Source organism: Elephantulus edwardii, unplaced genomic scaffold, assembly GCF_000299155.1.
Source record: "Elephantulus edwardii isolate Elephantulus edwardi_28Jun2011 unplaced genomic scaffold, EleEdw1.0 scaffold00024, whole genome shotgun sequence".
Taxonomy (NCBI): Eukaryota; Metazoa; Chordata; class Mammalia; order Macroscelidea; family Macroscelididae; genus Elephantulus; species Elephantulus edwardii.
Window position 1 is genome coordinate 15,365,785 of NW_006399774.1, and position 16,177 is coordinate 15,381,961.

Consider the following 16,177-nt stretch of genomic DNA (forward strand, 5'->3'; position numbering starts at 1 on the left):
AGTGGTTCTGGTTGTTGTTGTTAGGTGCCATCAAGTCAAGTGTGACTCATAGGGACCCTATGAAGAAGAGATCTGAGCCCTGTTCTATCCCATTCCATTCCTAATCTTTGACACACTCAAGCCCATTTTTGTAGTCACCATATTCATCTACCTGGTTTAGGGTCTTCTCCTTCATCATCTCTCCACCTTTCCAAGCATGATATCTCTCTCCAAGGAATAGCCTCTCTTAGCAATATGAGCAACATATGTGAGATGAATCATCTTTGCCTCCACAGAGCACTCTGGCTGCACTACTGTTGGTTCTTTTGGTAGCCCATGGGGTATTCAACACTCCAACACCACCGATCAAAGACAATTCTTCTTCTGCCATCCTTATTCATTGTCCAGCTCTCAGATGCATAGCACGTGGCTGAAAAGATCATGACCTGAATGAGGTGCAACTTAGTCCTCAAACTGACATCATTGTTCCTCAATAATTTGGAAAGGTGCCTGAATCCAGACTTTTCCATTGCAATACATTTTCTGTTCTCCTGACTGCTAGTACCAAGTGTATTGATTGTGGATCCACGTAAAAAGAAGTCACTGTGCTGGGAGAAGGGAGCAACAATGAATGAATGGAATTCCAAAATCTCTGTAGATGTTCATTGAAATGAAAAATAAACAAACTAAATTAAAAAAAAAGAAGTCACTGATAGTTTGAATCTTTTCTCCACCAATCATGATTCTGACTATGGGTCCAATGGTGGGGATTTTTGTTTTCCTCTTGTTGAGATGCAGTCTATATTGAAAGCTGTAGTGTTTGATCTTCTGTAGCAAGTACTTCAAATCCTTTTCACTTTCCGCAAGCAAGGTTGCGCCATCTGGATAATGAAGGTTGTTGATGACGCTTACTTCAGTCTTGATGCCACAATGTTCATAGAGTCCAGCTTCTCGAATAATTTGTTCAGCACACACACTGAACAGGTATGGAGAGAGGCTACAACCCTGACACACGTTTCTTCTTTCTTTTTTGTGCTTCCCCCTCTTTTTAAAATTTGTTAAATTTATTTTCGTGAAACTTTAGAGAATTTGGATTTCCATTCATTCATTGGTGCACACTTTCCTCCTGGCCCATCCCTCCCCCCAGTTTGCTTTTCTCTTTGAAAAGTAAAAAAATAAAATTAAAAAAATCTTTCATTGTTATACAGTTCCCCCATCCCCCAGTCCACTCCACTATGCAGCTTTCATTCTGGACTCTTGTCATGACAATAATACTTAATCATATATTCCTCCCAAACAGTTCTTTCCCTCATCTGTTTCAATGTAGCATACATTAATTATCCCTTCTTGGTTTCCCCCCAACTCCAATGTCAGTCTTACTTTACAACAGTGGCACTATGCAGTATTTGTCTTTTTGTGACTGAGATATTTCACTCAGCATAATGTCCTCCAGGGTCACCCATTTTGAATACTATTTCATGAGTTCCTTGTTTTTCAATGCAATATAGTATTCCATTGTGTGGATATACCACAGCTTCTCTATCCATTCGTTTGTTGATGGGTATTTGGGTTGTTTACAACTCTTTGCTATTGTGAACAAAGCTGCAGTCTGGTGCTTTTTTTTTAAAAAAAAATTTATACTGGTTTAGTTATAAAATTTATAAAGTTCGTATACATTCTTTTTCACGTGTTCCCTTGCTTTGTTCACATAACATTCTCTTGGTCTAGGTGTAGGTTTTGCGTGAGCACAATTAAGTGTTTGGAGATTCCTATTCTTTTCAATGTCAGTCATAATTTTTTATGATACGTGTAGTTGAATACCTTTGCATAGATGATAAAATATAAATAGACATTTTTTTCTGGTACTCTTTGTTTTCAGCCAGAAACCTTCAGATATCTGCAATCATATCTGGTGCCACGGCCTCTTCTAGATGCTGCTTGAATATCTGGGTAGGTCTTATCAATTCACTATCCAACTGAATGTTGTTATTGTTGTTGTTAATGATGAATGCCTTTGAGTTGAGCATGACTCATAGTGACCCTATGAACAAAAGCCCCTCTACAACTATTGACATTTATGAAGGTTCATGGAGTTTCCAGAGGCGTGTGGTTTAGGAAGTGGATGCCGCTCCTGCTTCCAAGTTCATTCATCCACGTGGATATTACACCCATTTTAGTGCCTGCTCCGGCACAAGTCAGGACACTACTGACACCCAGGTTTAATCATTCAGATACGGCCACCAGCTGCTCTGCAGGAGAAGGGTGGTGAAGTGTGCTACCTGGTGGGGAAGTTCTGTGACATCCTGTGGGGTCACCATGAGTTAAAGTGAACTCCAAGGCAGTAGCCTCTGGATTTATTGCTAGTCATTCAATCTATTGATATCGTGTAAATAGTACTGAAAACATTTTTAGCGTGCTCTTTAGCCCCTCACTTTGCAATCTTTTGGTTTCTTCAGTGTTTGAAGAGTCACCTCAGCATTCCTCTCCTTTTAATATAAATGGAAAAGTCAAGTTAGAGGATTTGTCAAAGCCATTCAGAACACATATTAATGTAAAAGCCCATTGCAGTGGGTGACAAAGTTGTCTCCAGCCTCCAGAGAGAGAGCCAAGTGTTTCCACGGCCTGGTGAAGCTGCCCAAACCCCCTGGAAGGAGTGGTGGGAGCGAGGGCCCTCCACTGGGCGGTAGTCACATTGACTGAGACGCTTGTGTGTCTTCCTCAACTAGAATGAGTCCTCTGATCGATTCCTTTGAGCTGCAGTGTTGGAGACGAGTACTGACTATCCCATGGACTGCAGAAAGGACAGGCAGAGATGTATTAGAGAAAGTGTGACCAGAGCGTTCCTTGGAGGCAAGGATGGTAAAGCTTCACCTCTCGCTTTGGGCATGGTGTCTGGAGAGGGACCTCATGCTTAGAAAAGTGGAGGGTCAGTGAAAGAGAGGAAGACCCGCAATCACATGGATGGACACAGTGACTGCAGCAATGGGCTCACGCCTGTCGGAGGTAATGAGAACGGCACAGGAGAGGACAGTGTTGTTCACAGGGTCACTATGAATCCTACTCAAATAGCACCGAACAACAACAACAACAACAACATGTCTAGAGCCTGAGAAGTCTAGAGAATGCAATGGTTTAGCATTTGGCTGCTACTCACAATGTCCTGAGTTCAAACCCACCAGCCACTCCAAGGCAGAAAAGGCTGGGAGACCCACTGAGTCCTGTAAAGACCGAGGCCCAGGAGATCCTGGGGGGCGGCTGGCCGCTGTCACACAGACAGAGCTGCCATGTGATGTGGAGGAGATTCGATGACCCACTTCAACGTCCTCAGAGAGGAGAGCTGGTGCCCGGCACGCATCTACTGAGGGGTAGGATAGAAGGGAGGGTGGATGCATGGTTTCTCAGGACGTAAAGATCAATATTGCTGGAAGGCATTCTGCTGTCATGTTGCACAACTAATCAGATTGATATTGATTTTGATCATGGCTTATCTAAGTTCCTAGAAGAATGCAAAGTGGCCTGGGGTTTATGCAAAGTTACAGAGATAATTATAAATGGTTTCTCTCTCCTAGTCACCCAACCACTCTCAAACAAATCTGGAAACTATTTGCAAATACTGGTGCTAGTTCCAAGAGAAGGTGCTCAGAGATGGCCCAGATAACAATCGATGCTTCTCACCTGAAGAAGTCTCTGATCTTCCCCTGAACAATGGCCGGGAGGTACAGTGATTTTTATAGACAGGTGTGTCAGAGGGAACCCATTTCCAATTCCTATGGCTGGCAATGGAGGGTGCTTGGATCCCTCTTGTGCTGGGACATGCACAGAATTCTGGAATGCCATAATATGGAGCAAAGGACTGACTGCATTGTGGGAATTCCACGAGGTGGAAATATTTACACCTCTCAACCTCCCCTGTTTTTACCCTTTTCTGCTTTTGATTGTTTATTAGAAATGAGTAATCTTATTTTGTCACACAGCAACCACAAAATTTCCTGACAAAACCAAATGACTTCATCTCCATTTGCACATTTTCTCATTAAGTACAAACCAAAATGACAAACAAAAACAAAACCAACAACCCGTTGCTGTTGACGTGGGCCTGACTCACAGCTGGCCCTCTGCACGCTGCCGAAGGCTCCGTCCTCACAGATTTACAGGCATGACGTTACCCAGAGGTCTCCCACTGAGCGGCCGGTGGGTTTGGTCATCCACAGAGGCTCAGCTCCGGGTTAGGAGCACAGTAACCTATGGGCCACCCCCGCCAGAGCACCCCTTTATGGTTCAAGTGTGCATTATATATGTGTGTACATCAAAAACCTTTAGGAGGAGGAGCGTGGCACCAGGATTGGCAATAGACTCAACAACCTGTGTGATACAGATGGCACAACCCTGCTTGCTGAAACTAAAGAGGAGATGAGGCGTTTACTGCAGAAGGTCAAGGACTGTAGTTAGTCTTTAATATAAATTGAAGCTCAACCTCAAGAAAACAAAGATTCTCACCACTGGACCAATTAGCAGCTTCATGAGAGAAGGAGAAGTGATTGAGATTGTTGATAAATTGAGCTTGATTGGCTCCACACTCAACACTCTTTGCACCAGCAGTCAAGAAATCAAAAGACAAATTGCATTGGGAAAGTCTAATACAGGGACCTTTCTAGAGTACTGAAGAGCAACAATGTCAGTCTGGAGATTAAGGTGCGTCGGATACAGGCCATGGTCTTTGCAATTACTTGCTATGCATCAGAGAGCTAGACAATAACTAAGGATGACAGAAGAAGGATCGATGCCTTTGAGCTGTGGCGCTGGAGAAGAGTGTTGAATATACTGTGGACTGCTAGGAGAACAAACAGGTCTGTCCTGGAGAGGGTGAAACCAGGCTGCTCCCTGGAGACAAGGCTTCTAAGGTTCTGTTTCACATACTTTGCACATGTGGCCAGGAGGGACCATTCCTCGGAGAGGGACATCACATTTAGAAGGGTGGAGAGACAGCATAGGAGAGGAAGACCCTTGATGAGGTGGATTGACTCAGTGACTGGAGAAATGGGATTAGGTCTGTCGAAGATGATGAGATTGGCCCAGGACAGGTGAGGCTTCTGAGCTAATGTATATAGATAGTGTCACTATGAGTCACCGGTGACTTGATGGCACATCACAACAACAGCAACAACACATATTAAAGATTGCAATCGGGAAGCGAACCTGTAAGTTGTTAACTGGTTGGTGTACACAGTTGAAGGATGACGTGACACAGTAACTTGATTCAACGTAGTCGGTTATGTGTTGGGTTATTAACCAAAAGTTCTGCACTCTGAGCCCGCTCCCAGCTCGCAGGAATAAAGATGAGTTGGTTTTCTCTTGTTGAGGTTTTCAGTCTTGGAAATCTGCTGCAAGGTCAAATGCCAGGGGAAGGAACTGATGGCAGTAGGTTTAATTTTATAAAGAGCGAAAGATTTCTTTCTCTCACAGTCAAAACATATGTCCATATGTGTGTGCCTGTGTCTGTGTAATCTTCTCCCACCCAAACTCACTTAAATACTTGAGCACCCTGACTCATTTACTTAGCACATCTATTTAAATATGACATATCTCACTGAGCACAACACAGCATTTAAATAATCTACTGTATACTGTAAATATGAAGTCAGTTTGTCTCTGGGGAGAAGTGCGTTCATGGTACCTACAGAGGATGTGGGGACTGAGAAGTAGATATGGCATACACCCAGTATAAGAATCAGATGAGAAAGGCATGCCCTCCACCCAGAGGCACCAAGTGGAGGTGTCCCAGGGCCCCAGGGCATCATTCACTGATGCATGTGTGTGTTTGTGGACCTGTCACATCAGAGTGCCTGTTTACTGCTGGAAATCACAGACACAGAGCCTGGCAGATAGCAGATGTAGCAATTAATAACCTGTCAGGTCTGATGGACAGAAGGGGGAGACAGTGTCCTCTCATATCCTTCCAGCATGTTTTTCTTCCTCATTTCGGAAGACAGGCTCTGCTCCCCCCAGGGGACCCCAAAGCATCTCATTAGCGTCTCTCCTTCCTGACACCCTGATGGCACGGGGCGAGGGTGACTCACCTGCTCTTCTCCCAGAATCCTGAAGTGATGCAGCTCTTTGATCAGGGAGTCGGGACAGCCAGCTGCGGGAGAGAAGAAGTCATCACGAAAACGTCACCATGCTGTGAGGACCCGCTCTCAATGCTGGTGACCAGCGTGGGTGACAGATATGTGCCTGAAAAGCAGACTGACTCATCCGCTAGAACAGAGGACAAACCCTGGGAGCTGTGCCTCTGCCTGGCTCCTGATGGGCCTGAAGGAAGGTTCTGGGTGACACCAGCCCGGTGGTTTCTCCTGTGCTGATTATGTCAGGCCTTTGTGGCAGCACACCTCACTTCTGGCCCTTGGACACGCTCCCGGCGTGCAGCTCTGTGCTTGTTCATTTCCACTGGGCTGGCCCCTCCCTAAGGCGACCTGCTCAGGAGGGAATGAGCCGCTGCCCTTCGCATGACTGGCTGAAGAGCAGACCAGTGGGACGAGAGCAGATCACAGGGTTCTCACTGACTGAGCCATCAACAACTCAGCAGGTCTTTCTTCCTAATCTCTATTACTCTGGAAGTTCTGCTGAAACCTGCCCTGTATCACAGTGACAGAAGGCCTCTGCGGATGCGTGGCTGGTGGCTTACACAAGGCACGCTGGTGGGCATGGGACCCAGACCTCCCACACGGAAGGCAGAGGTCCACCACTGCCCACCACTGCTCCCTTCCTCAACCCTAAACAGAGCCAGGATTTCAGGACTGGAGGGACTGAACGGTCTCCAGAAGTCTCCAGATCGTGGATTATGTACTTTTACCCTCAAGACCGAGGTTACGAATGGTCATCTGGATGTCTCATGTCCACAGCATGCTGTTTGAGGTTAGTCATTTCTAGATCCTTCCAAGGGGGTTGACTAGCACCCAGCCATGAAGATCCAGCACTTGAGGCTGCACAGGGTGGCATCAGAGAAGGGCGGGGGAAGGGTTCTGGCCTGACTTTCTAGCTCCATTCAACGCCGCTTCCCACCCGCCCTTCTGACTTTTGTTCTTCTCTTAAAAATAATAGATCAAATTCATTAGGGCCAGTGGGACTTGCTTCTCAAGAAAATTATTCCATAGTAAAAAAAAAAAGTTGCAGTCAGTAATAAAATAGAAAAGTTCATTTCTTTGATATAAGAAGTCTAGGTAACAGAATCTGCTGGAGTTTTATTATTACAGAAATCATAACTATTGCAAAGTGCACCAGAAAAATGATGACTAATTTCCCCTATTACTCAACACCATGATGGAAGGAGAGTTGAAATGCTCTGAGGGCATTTGTCTGGGTGAGATGATGTGGCCGCTATCTTTCCATGGTTGTCGTTTGCAAGAGATGTTGTTGTTGAGTGCCGTCGAGTTGTAGGAGACTCATAGCGACCCTATGAACTAAAGTCCTCAACGCTTGTGTGACTTTCCTCTTTTCTCCAGGTTCATCGGGTTTCCAGAGGCAAGCTATTTATGGAAGTGGATGCCACTCCTGCTTCCAAGCTTGTTTTAATCGGGGAGCTCCACCAAACACTGTCCACTATGGGTAACCATTATCGCATCTGACACATCAGTGTCACAGTGTTCGGCGTTACAGCAACCACAAGTTACCTCTGTACAGCAAGTGGACAGACCAGGGCTATACGACCTAGAAGAATGTTTGACCAAAAACAATTAAAAACCGGCCTGAGGGCCGCGGAATAGAGTCACCCACGTTTGGCTTGGTAGCATCACTTTCTGTCCACTAGGCCAACTGATCTCTCTCTCTGTTGTTGTAGTGCAAGAGATATTAGATTTATATATTGTTCTAAAAGTGACCGTTACAAGCAGTAAATGTTTACAGCAGGTAGATTTTGAATCAATATAAAGGCGTTCCAAGCATAAGTATGTGAAGCATTGCCTTCTGAGCTAGTAACTGGGTTTCACAGTGACGCATGATGGCTACTTATGCTGGATATTTGAGAGAGGATTTGACTGGATGAGTCCGGCTCTGAAATTCTATGGTCACGGCAAATGCTGGAACCTATTTTTAGTTTCTCATCTTAGGAAGCATTTCATACTCTGAGAATGTGCTTAAAAATTGTTCACTAACGAATGGAAAAGATGAAGAAAAACGCAAAGAAGGTGACGCCACCCTCGAGAAGAGGAGGTTCTGATAGGAAACAAAATGTATTATTAAATGTCAAAGGAACACGTAAGGCCACAGAGCAGGAGAGAGCTTCATCCTTGACATCTGAGGAGGGAGCTGAGTGCTTCTCAGACTAGACTCTGAGGACAAAGAACTGCAGACTGTGGCTTCTTTTACGGGGGGCTGGGGTGGGGGGGAATTCTTTAAATGTAGGGCTGCCATTCTGAAGAGACGTTTCTGTTAGCACAAGTATATTATACTGGGTCATTCGGCCACAATTTAACCTAATAATTGTGATGCACATTGATCTTCCAGTTAGCTATTGTGTTTTCGATTTCTTAGAAACTAAGCAGGGAGCTCTGGTGGCCTAGTGGTAAAGAGCTGCGCTACCAACCCAAAGATTGGGTGGTTCAAATCTACCAGCTGCAACAGGCTATCTCTTCCCGTGTGATTTGCTGCCTTTGAAGACCCACAGTTCAGACTCACATAGAAGAAACCAGAGCATGGTGGGCCGAGGCTGTGGGGAATGTGCAGCAAACCCAAAGGTGGGTCCTCCCTGGGGTTTTGGCTCCAGCTCCGCTAAAGAGGTGACAGCCTGTGAAACACCACTGCTGAGCCAGTCCTTGACTGGTTCCAAGCACAATAACACAGAGGGTTTTCTGTTGGTTTGTATTTTTAAAGCAGTATACTGGTTTTCTAAAAGGCAATGAACAAGCCTCCAGGCAGACCCCATACACATGACACATTCCCACGAGGAGGGCTGAAGGGGAATAGGACATGCATGGGGCGGCTTAGGGGAGGACTGGGCCAGGACACAGCTGTGGGCACATGGGCTCAGAGAACTGGGCTTGACCTGGTCCATGGTGACCCAACATGATAGAAGGCAATGTTGCCTGGTCAGGTGACCCACACATGGTGGTGGACAATGTTGCCCAGTCAGGTGACACAACATGATAGAAGGCAATGTTACCTGGTCAAGTGACCCACACATGACAGAGGACAACGTTGCCTGGTCCAGGGTGGCCCACATACAGTACGGGGCACTGTCTCAAGGTTCAGGACCGACTTCTCAGAAGGAGACCTGCGGGGCTTTCTTGTCAATGTGTCATAGTCTATACGCTCTACTAAAAGCTGTTCATCACTGCAACAATGCACTAAACTCTGCTGAGAGGTGCGTGGTGGCTATGAATGAAGAGGACTGGCTGGGAATTGAACCCAGGGCTCCCACTGGACCTCCACTACTCTCAAGCAGTGATGCAGTTCCTGCAAAATAACATCACATACATACTAACGTCCGACAGCTGATCAGATTCCTCTTCTTTTTGGACTCTCCTTTCGAGCTAGATTGACACGGTGACCAGCTGGACTGATCACCGACGGGCTTGGGCGTGTCAGACATGTCAGGGTGATATAGGACAGGGGAGGTTCTGATCTGTAGTCCACAGGCTCACTATTCCCTAGTGGTAAGGAGTTGTTCTAGCAACCCGAAGGAACAGAGTTCGAATCCACCAGATGCTCCACAGGAGAAAGATTGGCTGTCTCCTTCCTATGTGATTTGCTGCTTCTGAAAACCCGCTGGAGGGTCAGTTATGAGTTTGTTCCACCTAGATGACACATAACAATAACAACAGTAGTTTTATACTTCTGCTCATATTTCATTTATAAATTTCCGTTTAGTATTTCTGGCTGTTAGGAAAAAAAACCACCTGTGATACATAAAGTCTAGATTTGTATGTGTATGTATATTTAAGACAAAACCCTCGATTTTATTCAAACTTAGAGAATTTGAGAGGATTCTTTTCTTTCTCCTTAATTATTCTTTTATAACCAAATTTGAGAAGAACTAATTTGGCTTATTTGAATTCGAGGCAGAGTATGAAACAGAATCTAAAATTAGCTTATCTTCACAATTTATATTCTTGGATTGTCCTAAGATACGGCGGAAAGGATTGATGTCAGTGATAGCTCAGATATAAACATCTCTAACAGAAGACTAGATAATTACCCCAACACCTGGTAGGTGCAGTGCGTATGATAAACAAGGATAGATATAGCACACGGGCTGTCGACGACAGGAGCGGGAACGGGGTCAAGGCATTGAAAAGAAAGAAGAGTGGAGATGGGTCTGTAACTATGCTCATCACGTGAACAGGGATGTGAGCAATGGAAAGAAACAAACTCACAGTGAAGATGGGATTTAAAAATAACGGAACTGGAACTCTAAGACCTGCATATGGAAAGACCTTCGCATCAGTGCAGAGAGAGGTTTACTTGTTGATGGAAATGCAAGTTACAGCATGTAGTGCAGTGAATACTACAAGACCAGAGTACTCTAGAGTACTCTAGTAACACAGTACTGTAAGAAAAAGGGAGAAGAGACTCCTGGCGAAGACAGATGCTGTGAAATAGGATCTTAACCGTGTGGATGTACTTGTGTGTGTCCTCAATCATTCACAGAGTGTAAACAGTTCATAGACACATCTATCATAACTTTGTGCAGTATCATTGCCAACGTGAGCCCATGCCTCTTCTCAAAGTCACAGTGAAAGCTCTGTTAGAATGTGTTCATGAGGGGCTTTGCTGTCCCCCAGTGGTTTTCTCCTCTCACAAGAGCACTATCAAGGTCCTTGGTGGCTGGCAAGGTCCCCACCACCTGCCCACATGTGAGTAACCTTTCCCTGCCTCTTGACCTTGCAGGGAGTCTTGAACACAGCAAGCAGATTCCCACCTCTAGGTCTTTCAGTGGCTGATCCTGGGAAAACATTTGGCCCTGTATCCACGTGGAGGGCTCTCGCATTTCCTTCAAGTCTTTGCTCAGATGTCACCTTACTGGTGAGGCCTCTGGACCATCCTATGAGATTGAGATGCTGAGTGTAGTTCCTGGAAGGAGTGTGGCCATGGTATGCTTTCTCAGTGAGGCACACAGTGTCTTTTAAATGTGTTGTTGCAAAACACACACTGTTATTTCTCCCCTAGAAGAGCATACCTTCTCTTTGTATTTCTTTAAGTCATCAAGACCAGGTAGTTATGTAATTGCAATTTTTTGTAAAAGTGAAGTGCCATAAAATGAACTCTCAACAGTTTGGGGAGAGAGTATCTGGGAAGATCCTGCACCCACATTTGATCTCAGAGTCGGCTTCCATAGAACACACTCTCCAGTAACTAGCAAGTATACACTGCTCAGCTTTACACTCCTCAATCACGGACGTGCCTATCTCCACCTCGATCCTTCCAGGATGAAACAGGGAAGAGCTTCTCAGAACAACTCCTGCTTCTCCATCCAAATCCAGCCCCTTGTGGCTCTTGTAGACCTCACTCTTCATTCCTTCTCCTGCTCTCTTTAACCTCGAATGCTCTGCCGCTTGTTCACGTCAACCTAGAAACATATGCATAAGTTCCTCTTTAAAAAAGCTCCACGAAGATTTCTCCTTGAGAATATAGATACCATCTTAACTCTTTCTTTGTCCTCTCAGGACACCGTCTCTAAAGAATATCTTAAAGCCATTGCTACCATCTGAAAACAGTAATTGGAGGCCTAACTCACTGAAGAAAAACAATGACATTGAGAGGGTCACACCTCTGGAAAGAGGTATTGACTTGAGGACCTGGACTGATGTTCTGTCTTCATTAACTGCATATTCAGTCCTGGATAAATCAGTTTTTTTATCAAAAGATATGAGCAAAGTCTACTTCAAGCACCTATTATGAATGCATATAAAATCCAGATGCTTTGCAACCACAAATGACTGAAAAAATAAAACCAAAATATTCCCCCAAATGAATAAGTAAACTTATTCCCTAATGATACTAATGTCATCCTCACAGCTCATGAAGGCATGAGAGTGACATTGGAAGTACTGGAAGAACAATTTTAAAGAACTGTGATTAAGATGCTAATATGGTTAATGGAGAAAGTGTGGACAAAGAGCAAGAACAGATGCGTAATATAAGCAGAGAATGGGAACCTTATGACAAGAACAAAAGGAAAAGCTAGAGATACAAAATAAAACAACAAAGAAGAATGACATTAATGAGCTTACCACTATCAGAAAGGACTATTACAAAGCAGTAAGTTCCTTTGAAACCTTTTCTAAATAGAAATGTCACACACTGAAGAAATGACTAATGTTAATCTAGATGGGGAATATTTTTTTAACATTCCTATATCCCCAAAAATAAACTACCAAACCATATCAAATTACAAACGAAACTTAAAACCACACTAACACAATGCATTCACTGAGAGTTTGGAGTTTACGATTAAAGGCAAGTAAGGGTCCATCCATAATCAACACTCTTGGCACCAGCAGCCAGGAAATTAAAAGACGTATTGCGTTGGGAAAGTCTGTTGTTAGGGACCTCTCTAAAGTACTGAAGAGCAATGGTGTGTCTCTGGAGACTAAGGTGCGTCTGGTACAGGCCATGATCTTTGCAATCACTTGTTATGTGTCAGAGAGCTGGACAATGGCCAGGGAGGATAGAAGGAGAATCGATGCCTTTGAGCTTTGGTGTTGGAGAAGAGTGCTGAGGGTACCATGGACTGCTAAAAAAAGAAACAGATTCACCCTGGAGAGGGTTAAACCAGGCTGCTCCTTGGAGGCAAGGATTTTGAAGCTTCATCTGACATACTTTGGTCATGTTGTAAGGAGAGACTGGTCCTTAGAGAGGGACATCATGCTTGGGAGGGTGGAGGGCAGGCACAGGAGGGGAAGGCCCTCTATGAGGTGGATTGATTCGGTGACCGGGGTAATCGGGATGAGTGTGTCAGAGACAATGAGATTGGCACAGGACAGAGCAGAGTTTAGGGCTGTTGTACATAGGGTTGCTATAAGTCTCAAGCGACTCGACGGCACACAACAACAACAACAACAAGTATCCATCCACAGGTCTGTAAAGCTTAGGGGACACATATGCAGGATAAATACTGCTCCTTCACCCCCTTAAATACCGTATTTGAATTGTGTAAACAAAAGAAAAGAGAAAAACCTTGAAAGACACTCAAGGGTCTGGGTGTGGGAGGACATTGTCTCTATAGAGAAATAAGGTAAGAACTATAGAAAATTCTTTCCACAAACCATGCAGGCAAGAAGAAAGGGAATGGAATTCTTAAAGTATTGAAAGAAAGATTACCAGAAATCTAGAACTCTGTATCTAGAAATTATCCCTTAAAAGAGGAGAAAGAAAGACTCTTAGACAAATGAAAGGTGAGAAGCCATTGCCAGCAGATATGTCCCATAAGAAATATCTAAGGACGTTCTACAGACTCAGAAATTTGGAAGAGCAAATGGAAGGAGGTTCTTGGTGGTGGTTGTTCTGTGCCATCGACTCGCCTGTGACTCATAGCGACCCTGTGCACAGCAGCTCTGAAGTCTCATCTACCCTGAGCCAGTCTCACTGACTCCGACATGCCTACCCCCATTCCCTCAGTTACCGTGTCAGCCTGTCTCAGCTGGGGTCTTCCTCTCCTGCGCTGTCCCTCCACCATGCTGTTCCAAGTATGATGTATTATAAACCCAAAGGCAACTACTAAAAAATGAATGGCCTAAATACACCAATTGAAAGACATTGTAGAGTGGTTAAAAGAAACCAAAAAAGTTAGACGTTGAGTCATTTCCACTATCAGAAGAAATCCAATAATTAGCAGCAGATTTACCAAGTGAAAACGCCAAGTCTCTTCTCCGGCAGGTTTCAGAGTTGATGCTGTGGGATGTGATCACCTGTCTAGTGCTGTCCAGATGAGAAGGTCAAAACCACTATGTGTCCTGAAAAGGGCAAATGGGAAGCTCTGACCCACCTGGTAAACAAATCAAATAAGGAAATATGGACTGTTCCTATAAGACTAATGTGCACTATATCTTCTCTCTTATGGTATTGAGTCAGAGCCCACTCACAGCTGATCTTCCAGCAGGCTTCCAAGGTTGTAAACCACATGAGAGGAGAATGTTCATGAGCTTCCAAGGAGCAGCTGGTGGATTAGAACAACCAGAGAGCCCAAGACTTTGGGTTAGAAGCATGGAGTACCTACTAACCACGCCATCAGATCTCACTTGTATTATACTGTTGTTGTTAAGAGCTGTCAAGTCCTAGGTGACTCACAGCAACCCAATGAACAAAAGACCTGAACATTTGCATAACCTTCGTCCTCTCTCCTGGTTCTTAGGGTTTCCAGAGGCAAGTTATTGTGGAAGTGGATGCCACTCCTGGTTCCAAGCTTGTATTACAGTAGGCATCTCAATTTGTTATTTGCAATCCCTTTATGAAGAAATGGACTAATTCTCAATATTGCACCCAGCTTTATTCTAGGTGCTTGGAGTGATGCTGTTGCCATGGCACCCATTCTGATTGATTGAACCCCTTCTATTTTGTTGGCCTTTTACTTCTCCAAACATGAGGCGCCTTCATATGCTTAGGAAGATGTAGGGTATGTACACATTTAAGGCTGTAAATTGGCTGGTTCTTTCATTTTCTCTTTTACTAACTACAATAATCGCAAGCTAATTAATGAGCCCTTCGATATCACACAGCTTTATGATTCATTTTCACCTTGGCAATAGCTGAAAGGTGTTTTTTGCTGCATCACATTGGTGATTTCTAATTGCGTCTCTGACGTAGTTACGCTCACAAAGAGAATCAATCAGGGCGATAACGAATAAAGAATGAAGTCCCAGATTCCCAAACACATCCACTTATCCAAACACAAAAGAAGAAAACAAACTCCTCCCAAAAGGGACAGCTAGCAATTGCTGGCTATACCTTCTGCTTCGCCTTCTGAGTCAGCAAAAACACAGAGTAAGGGCATCACTGGGGTATGCAATCAGCAGATGGAGGACGGTGGAAAACAGGCTGCGATCGGAACGCAAACTCTCCACAAAGACGTCACCGAGGAGCACCGACGGCTCCAAGTGCGGTCTAAGCAGAGGGAAGGGGACGCTTCTGTGGGAGGAGAGGGGCCGGCAGCCTCCGCTTCTGCTTTGTACCTGGTCTCCAAGTGTTCAAGAACTTGGGTTTCACCACCCAGGTATCACATCACGAATCCAGCAGCAGGTTTCAGTAACTGACAGGCCCTTGTCATCCCTCGTCTTGATCAGAGACTCCACGTACAGAATGGTTAACATGGTCAGCTGAGTATGTCCAGCGGCCCTTCTGAAGAGCTGAAAGTCAAGTCTTGTTGAGTAGATTCTGACTGGCAGCCACCCTATTGAGAGCAGAGCAGAACTGTCCTGTAGGCTTGCCGGGGTCACACATCTATAGAGATATAGACTGTCTTATCTTTCTTTTGAGGAGGGGCTGGTGGGTTTTGAACCAGGAACCTTCTGGCTAGCAGTGGGATGCTTTAACTGTTGTCCACATGGCTCCTGAGAAGACAAGCCTGGAAATCTGGAGATGTATGGATCAGACACCGAAAATCTTAGGGAGGCCGTTGCATTCTGGCACAAATGAGGTTGTCGTATGCCACGTTCAACATGACAGCATTTAATCCTTATGCACCACAAAGTTCTCTTCATACTTCAAAGGAGGCTTAACAAAAGCAGGAGCTGGTTTGGGTTTTGCAGATGGAAATGCCCCATGTTCAAAGTTTCTTGTGCAATAGTATTCTAACCATCAGAGTATTAAGATTAAATGCACTAACATGAGCAAATTTCTCATCTGTGTGCAAGAAAATAGAGTATTGTAGAGACTTAAACATTTATGTAAAGCAAATCTACAAAACCAGAATGAAATACAGAGGTTAAAGCATTAATCATGCAGTGAGCCCAAAAGGCTGAATATCCAAGGCTACGATCTCTGGATTCTCTTTATGCACCCTCATAACATTATTTTAAAATACAGCAACAACAAAATAGGCTTTCAGCGTTTCATTAGGGGGAAAGAATAAGGGAGAGAGAGGGAGAAGAAATGGCCTCTGCTGGCAAAGATGGCAGTGTGAGCAGAGGAGAAAGCGCCCCAATTTCTGTTTATCCTGTTTTCTCAGGGAAAAGGCAATGGTCTTCCATCTAGAAAAGACAGAACAAAT

General features: G+C 44.6%; 1 protein-coding gene across 1 annotated transcript in view; it reads right to left on the minus strand.

Moving 5' to 3' along the window:
• PARK2 (parkin RBR E3 ubiquitin protein ligase) overlaps positions 1–16,177 on the minus strand; it is a 1,426,764-nt gene that overhangs the window by 233,554 nt on the left and 1,177,033 nt on the right. The window contains exon 8 of the mRNA XM_006882824.1: positions 6,057–6,118. Coding sequence (XP_006882886.1) covers positions 6,057–6,118 — 62 coding nt within the window. The remainder of the gene's footprint in view (positions 1–6,056; positions 6,119–16,177) is intronic.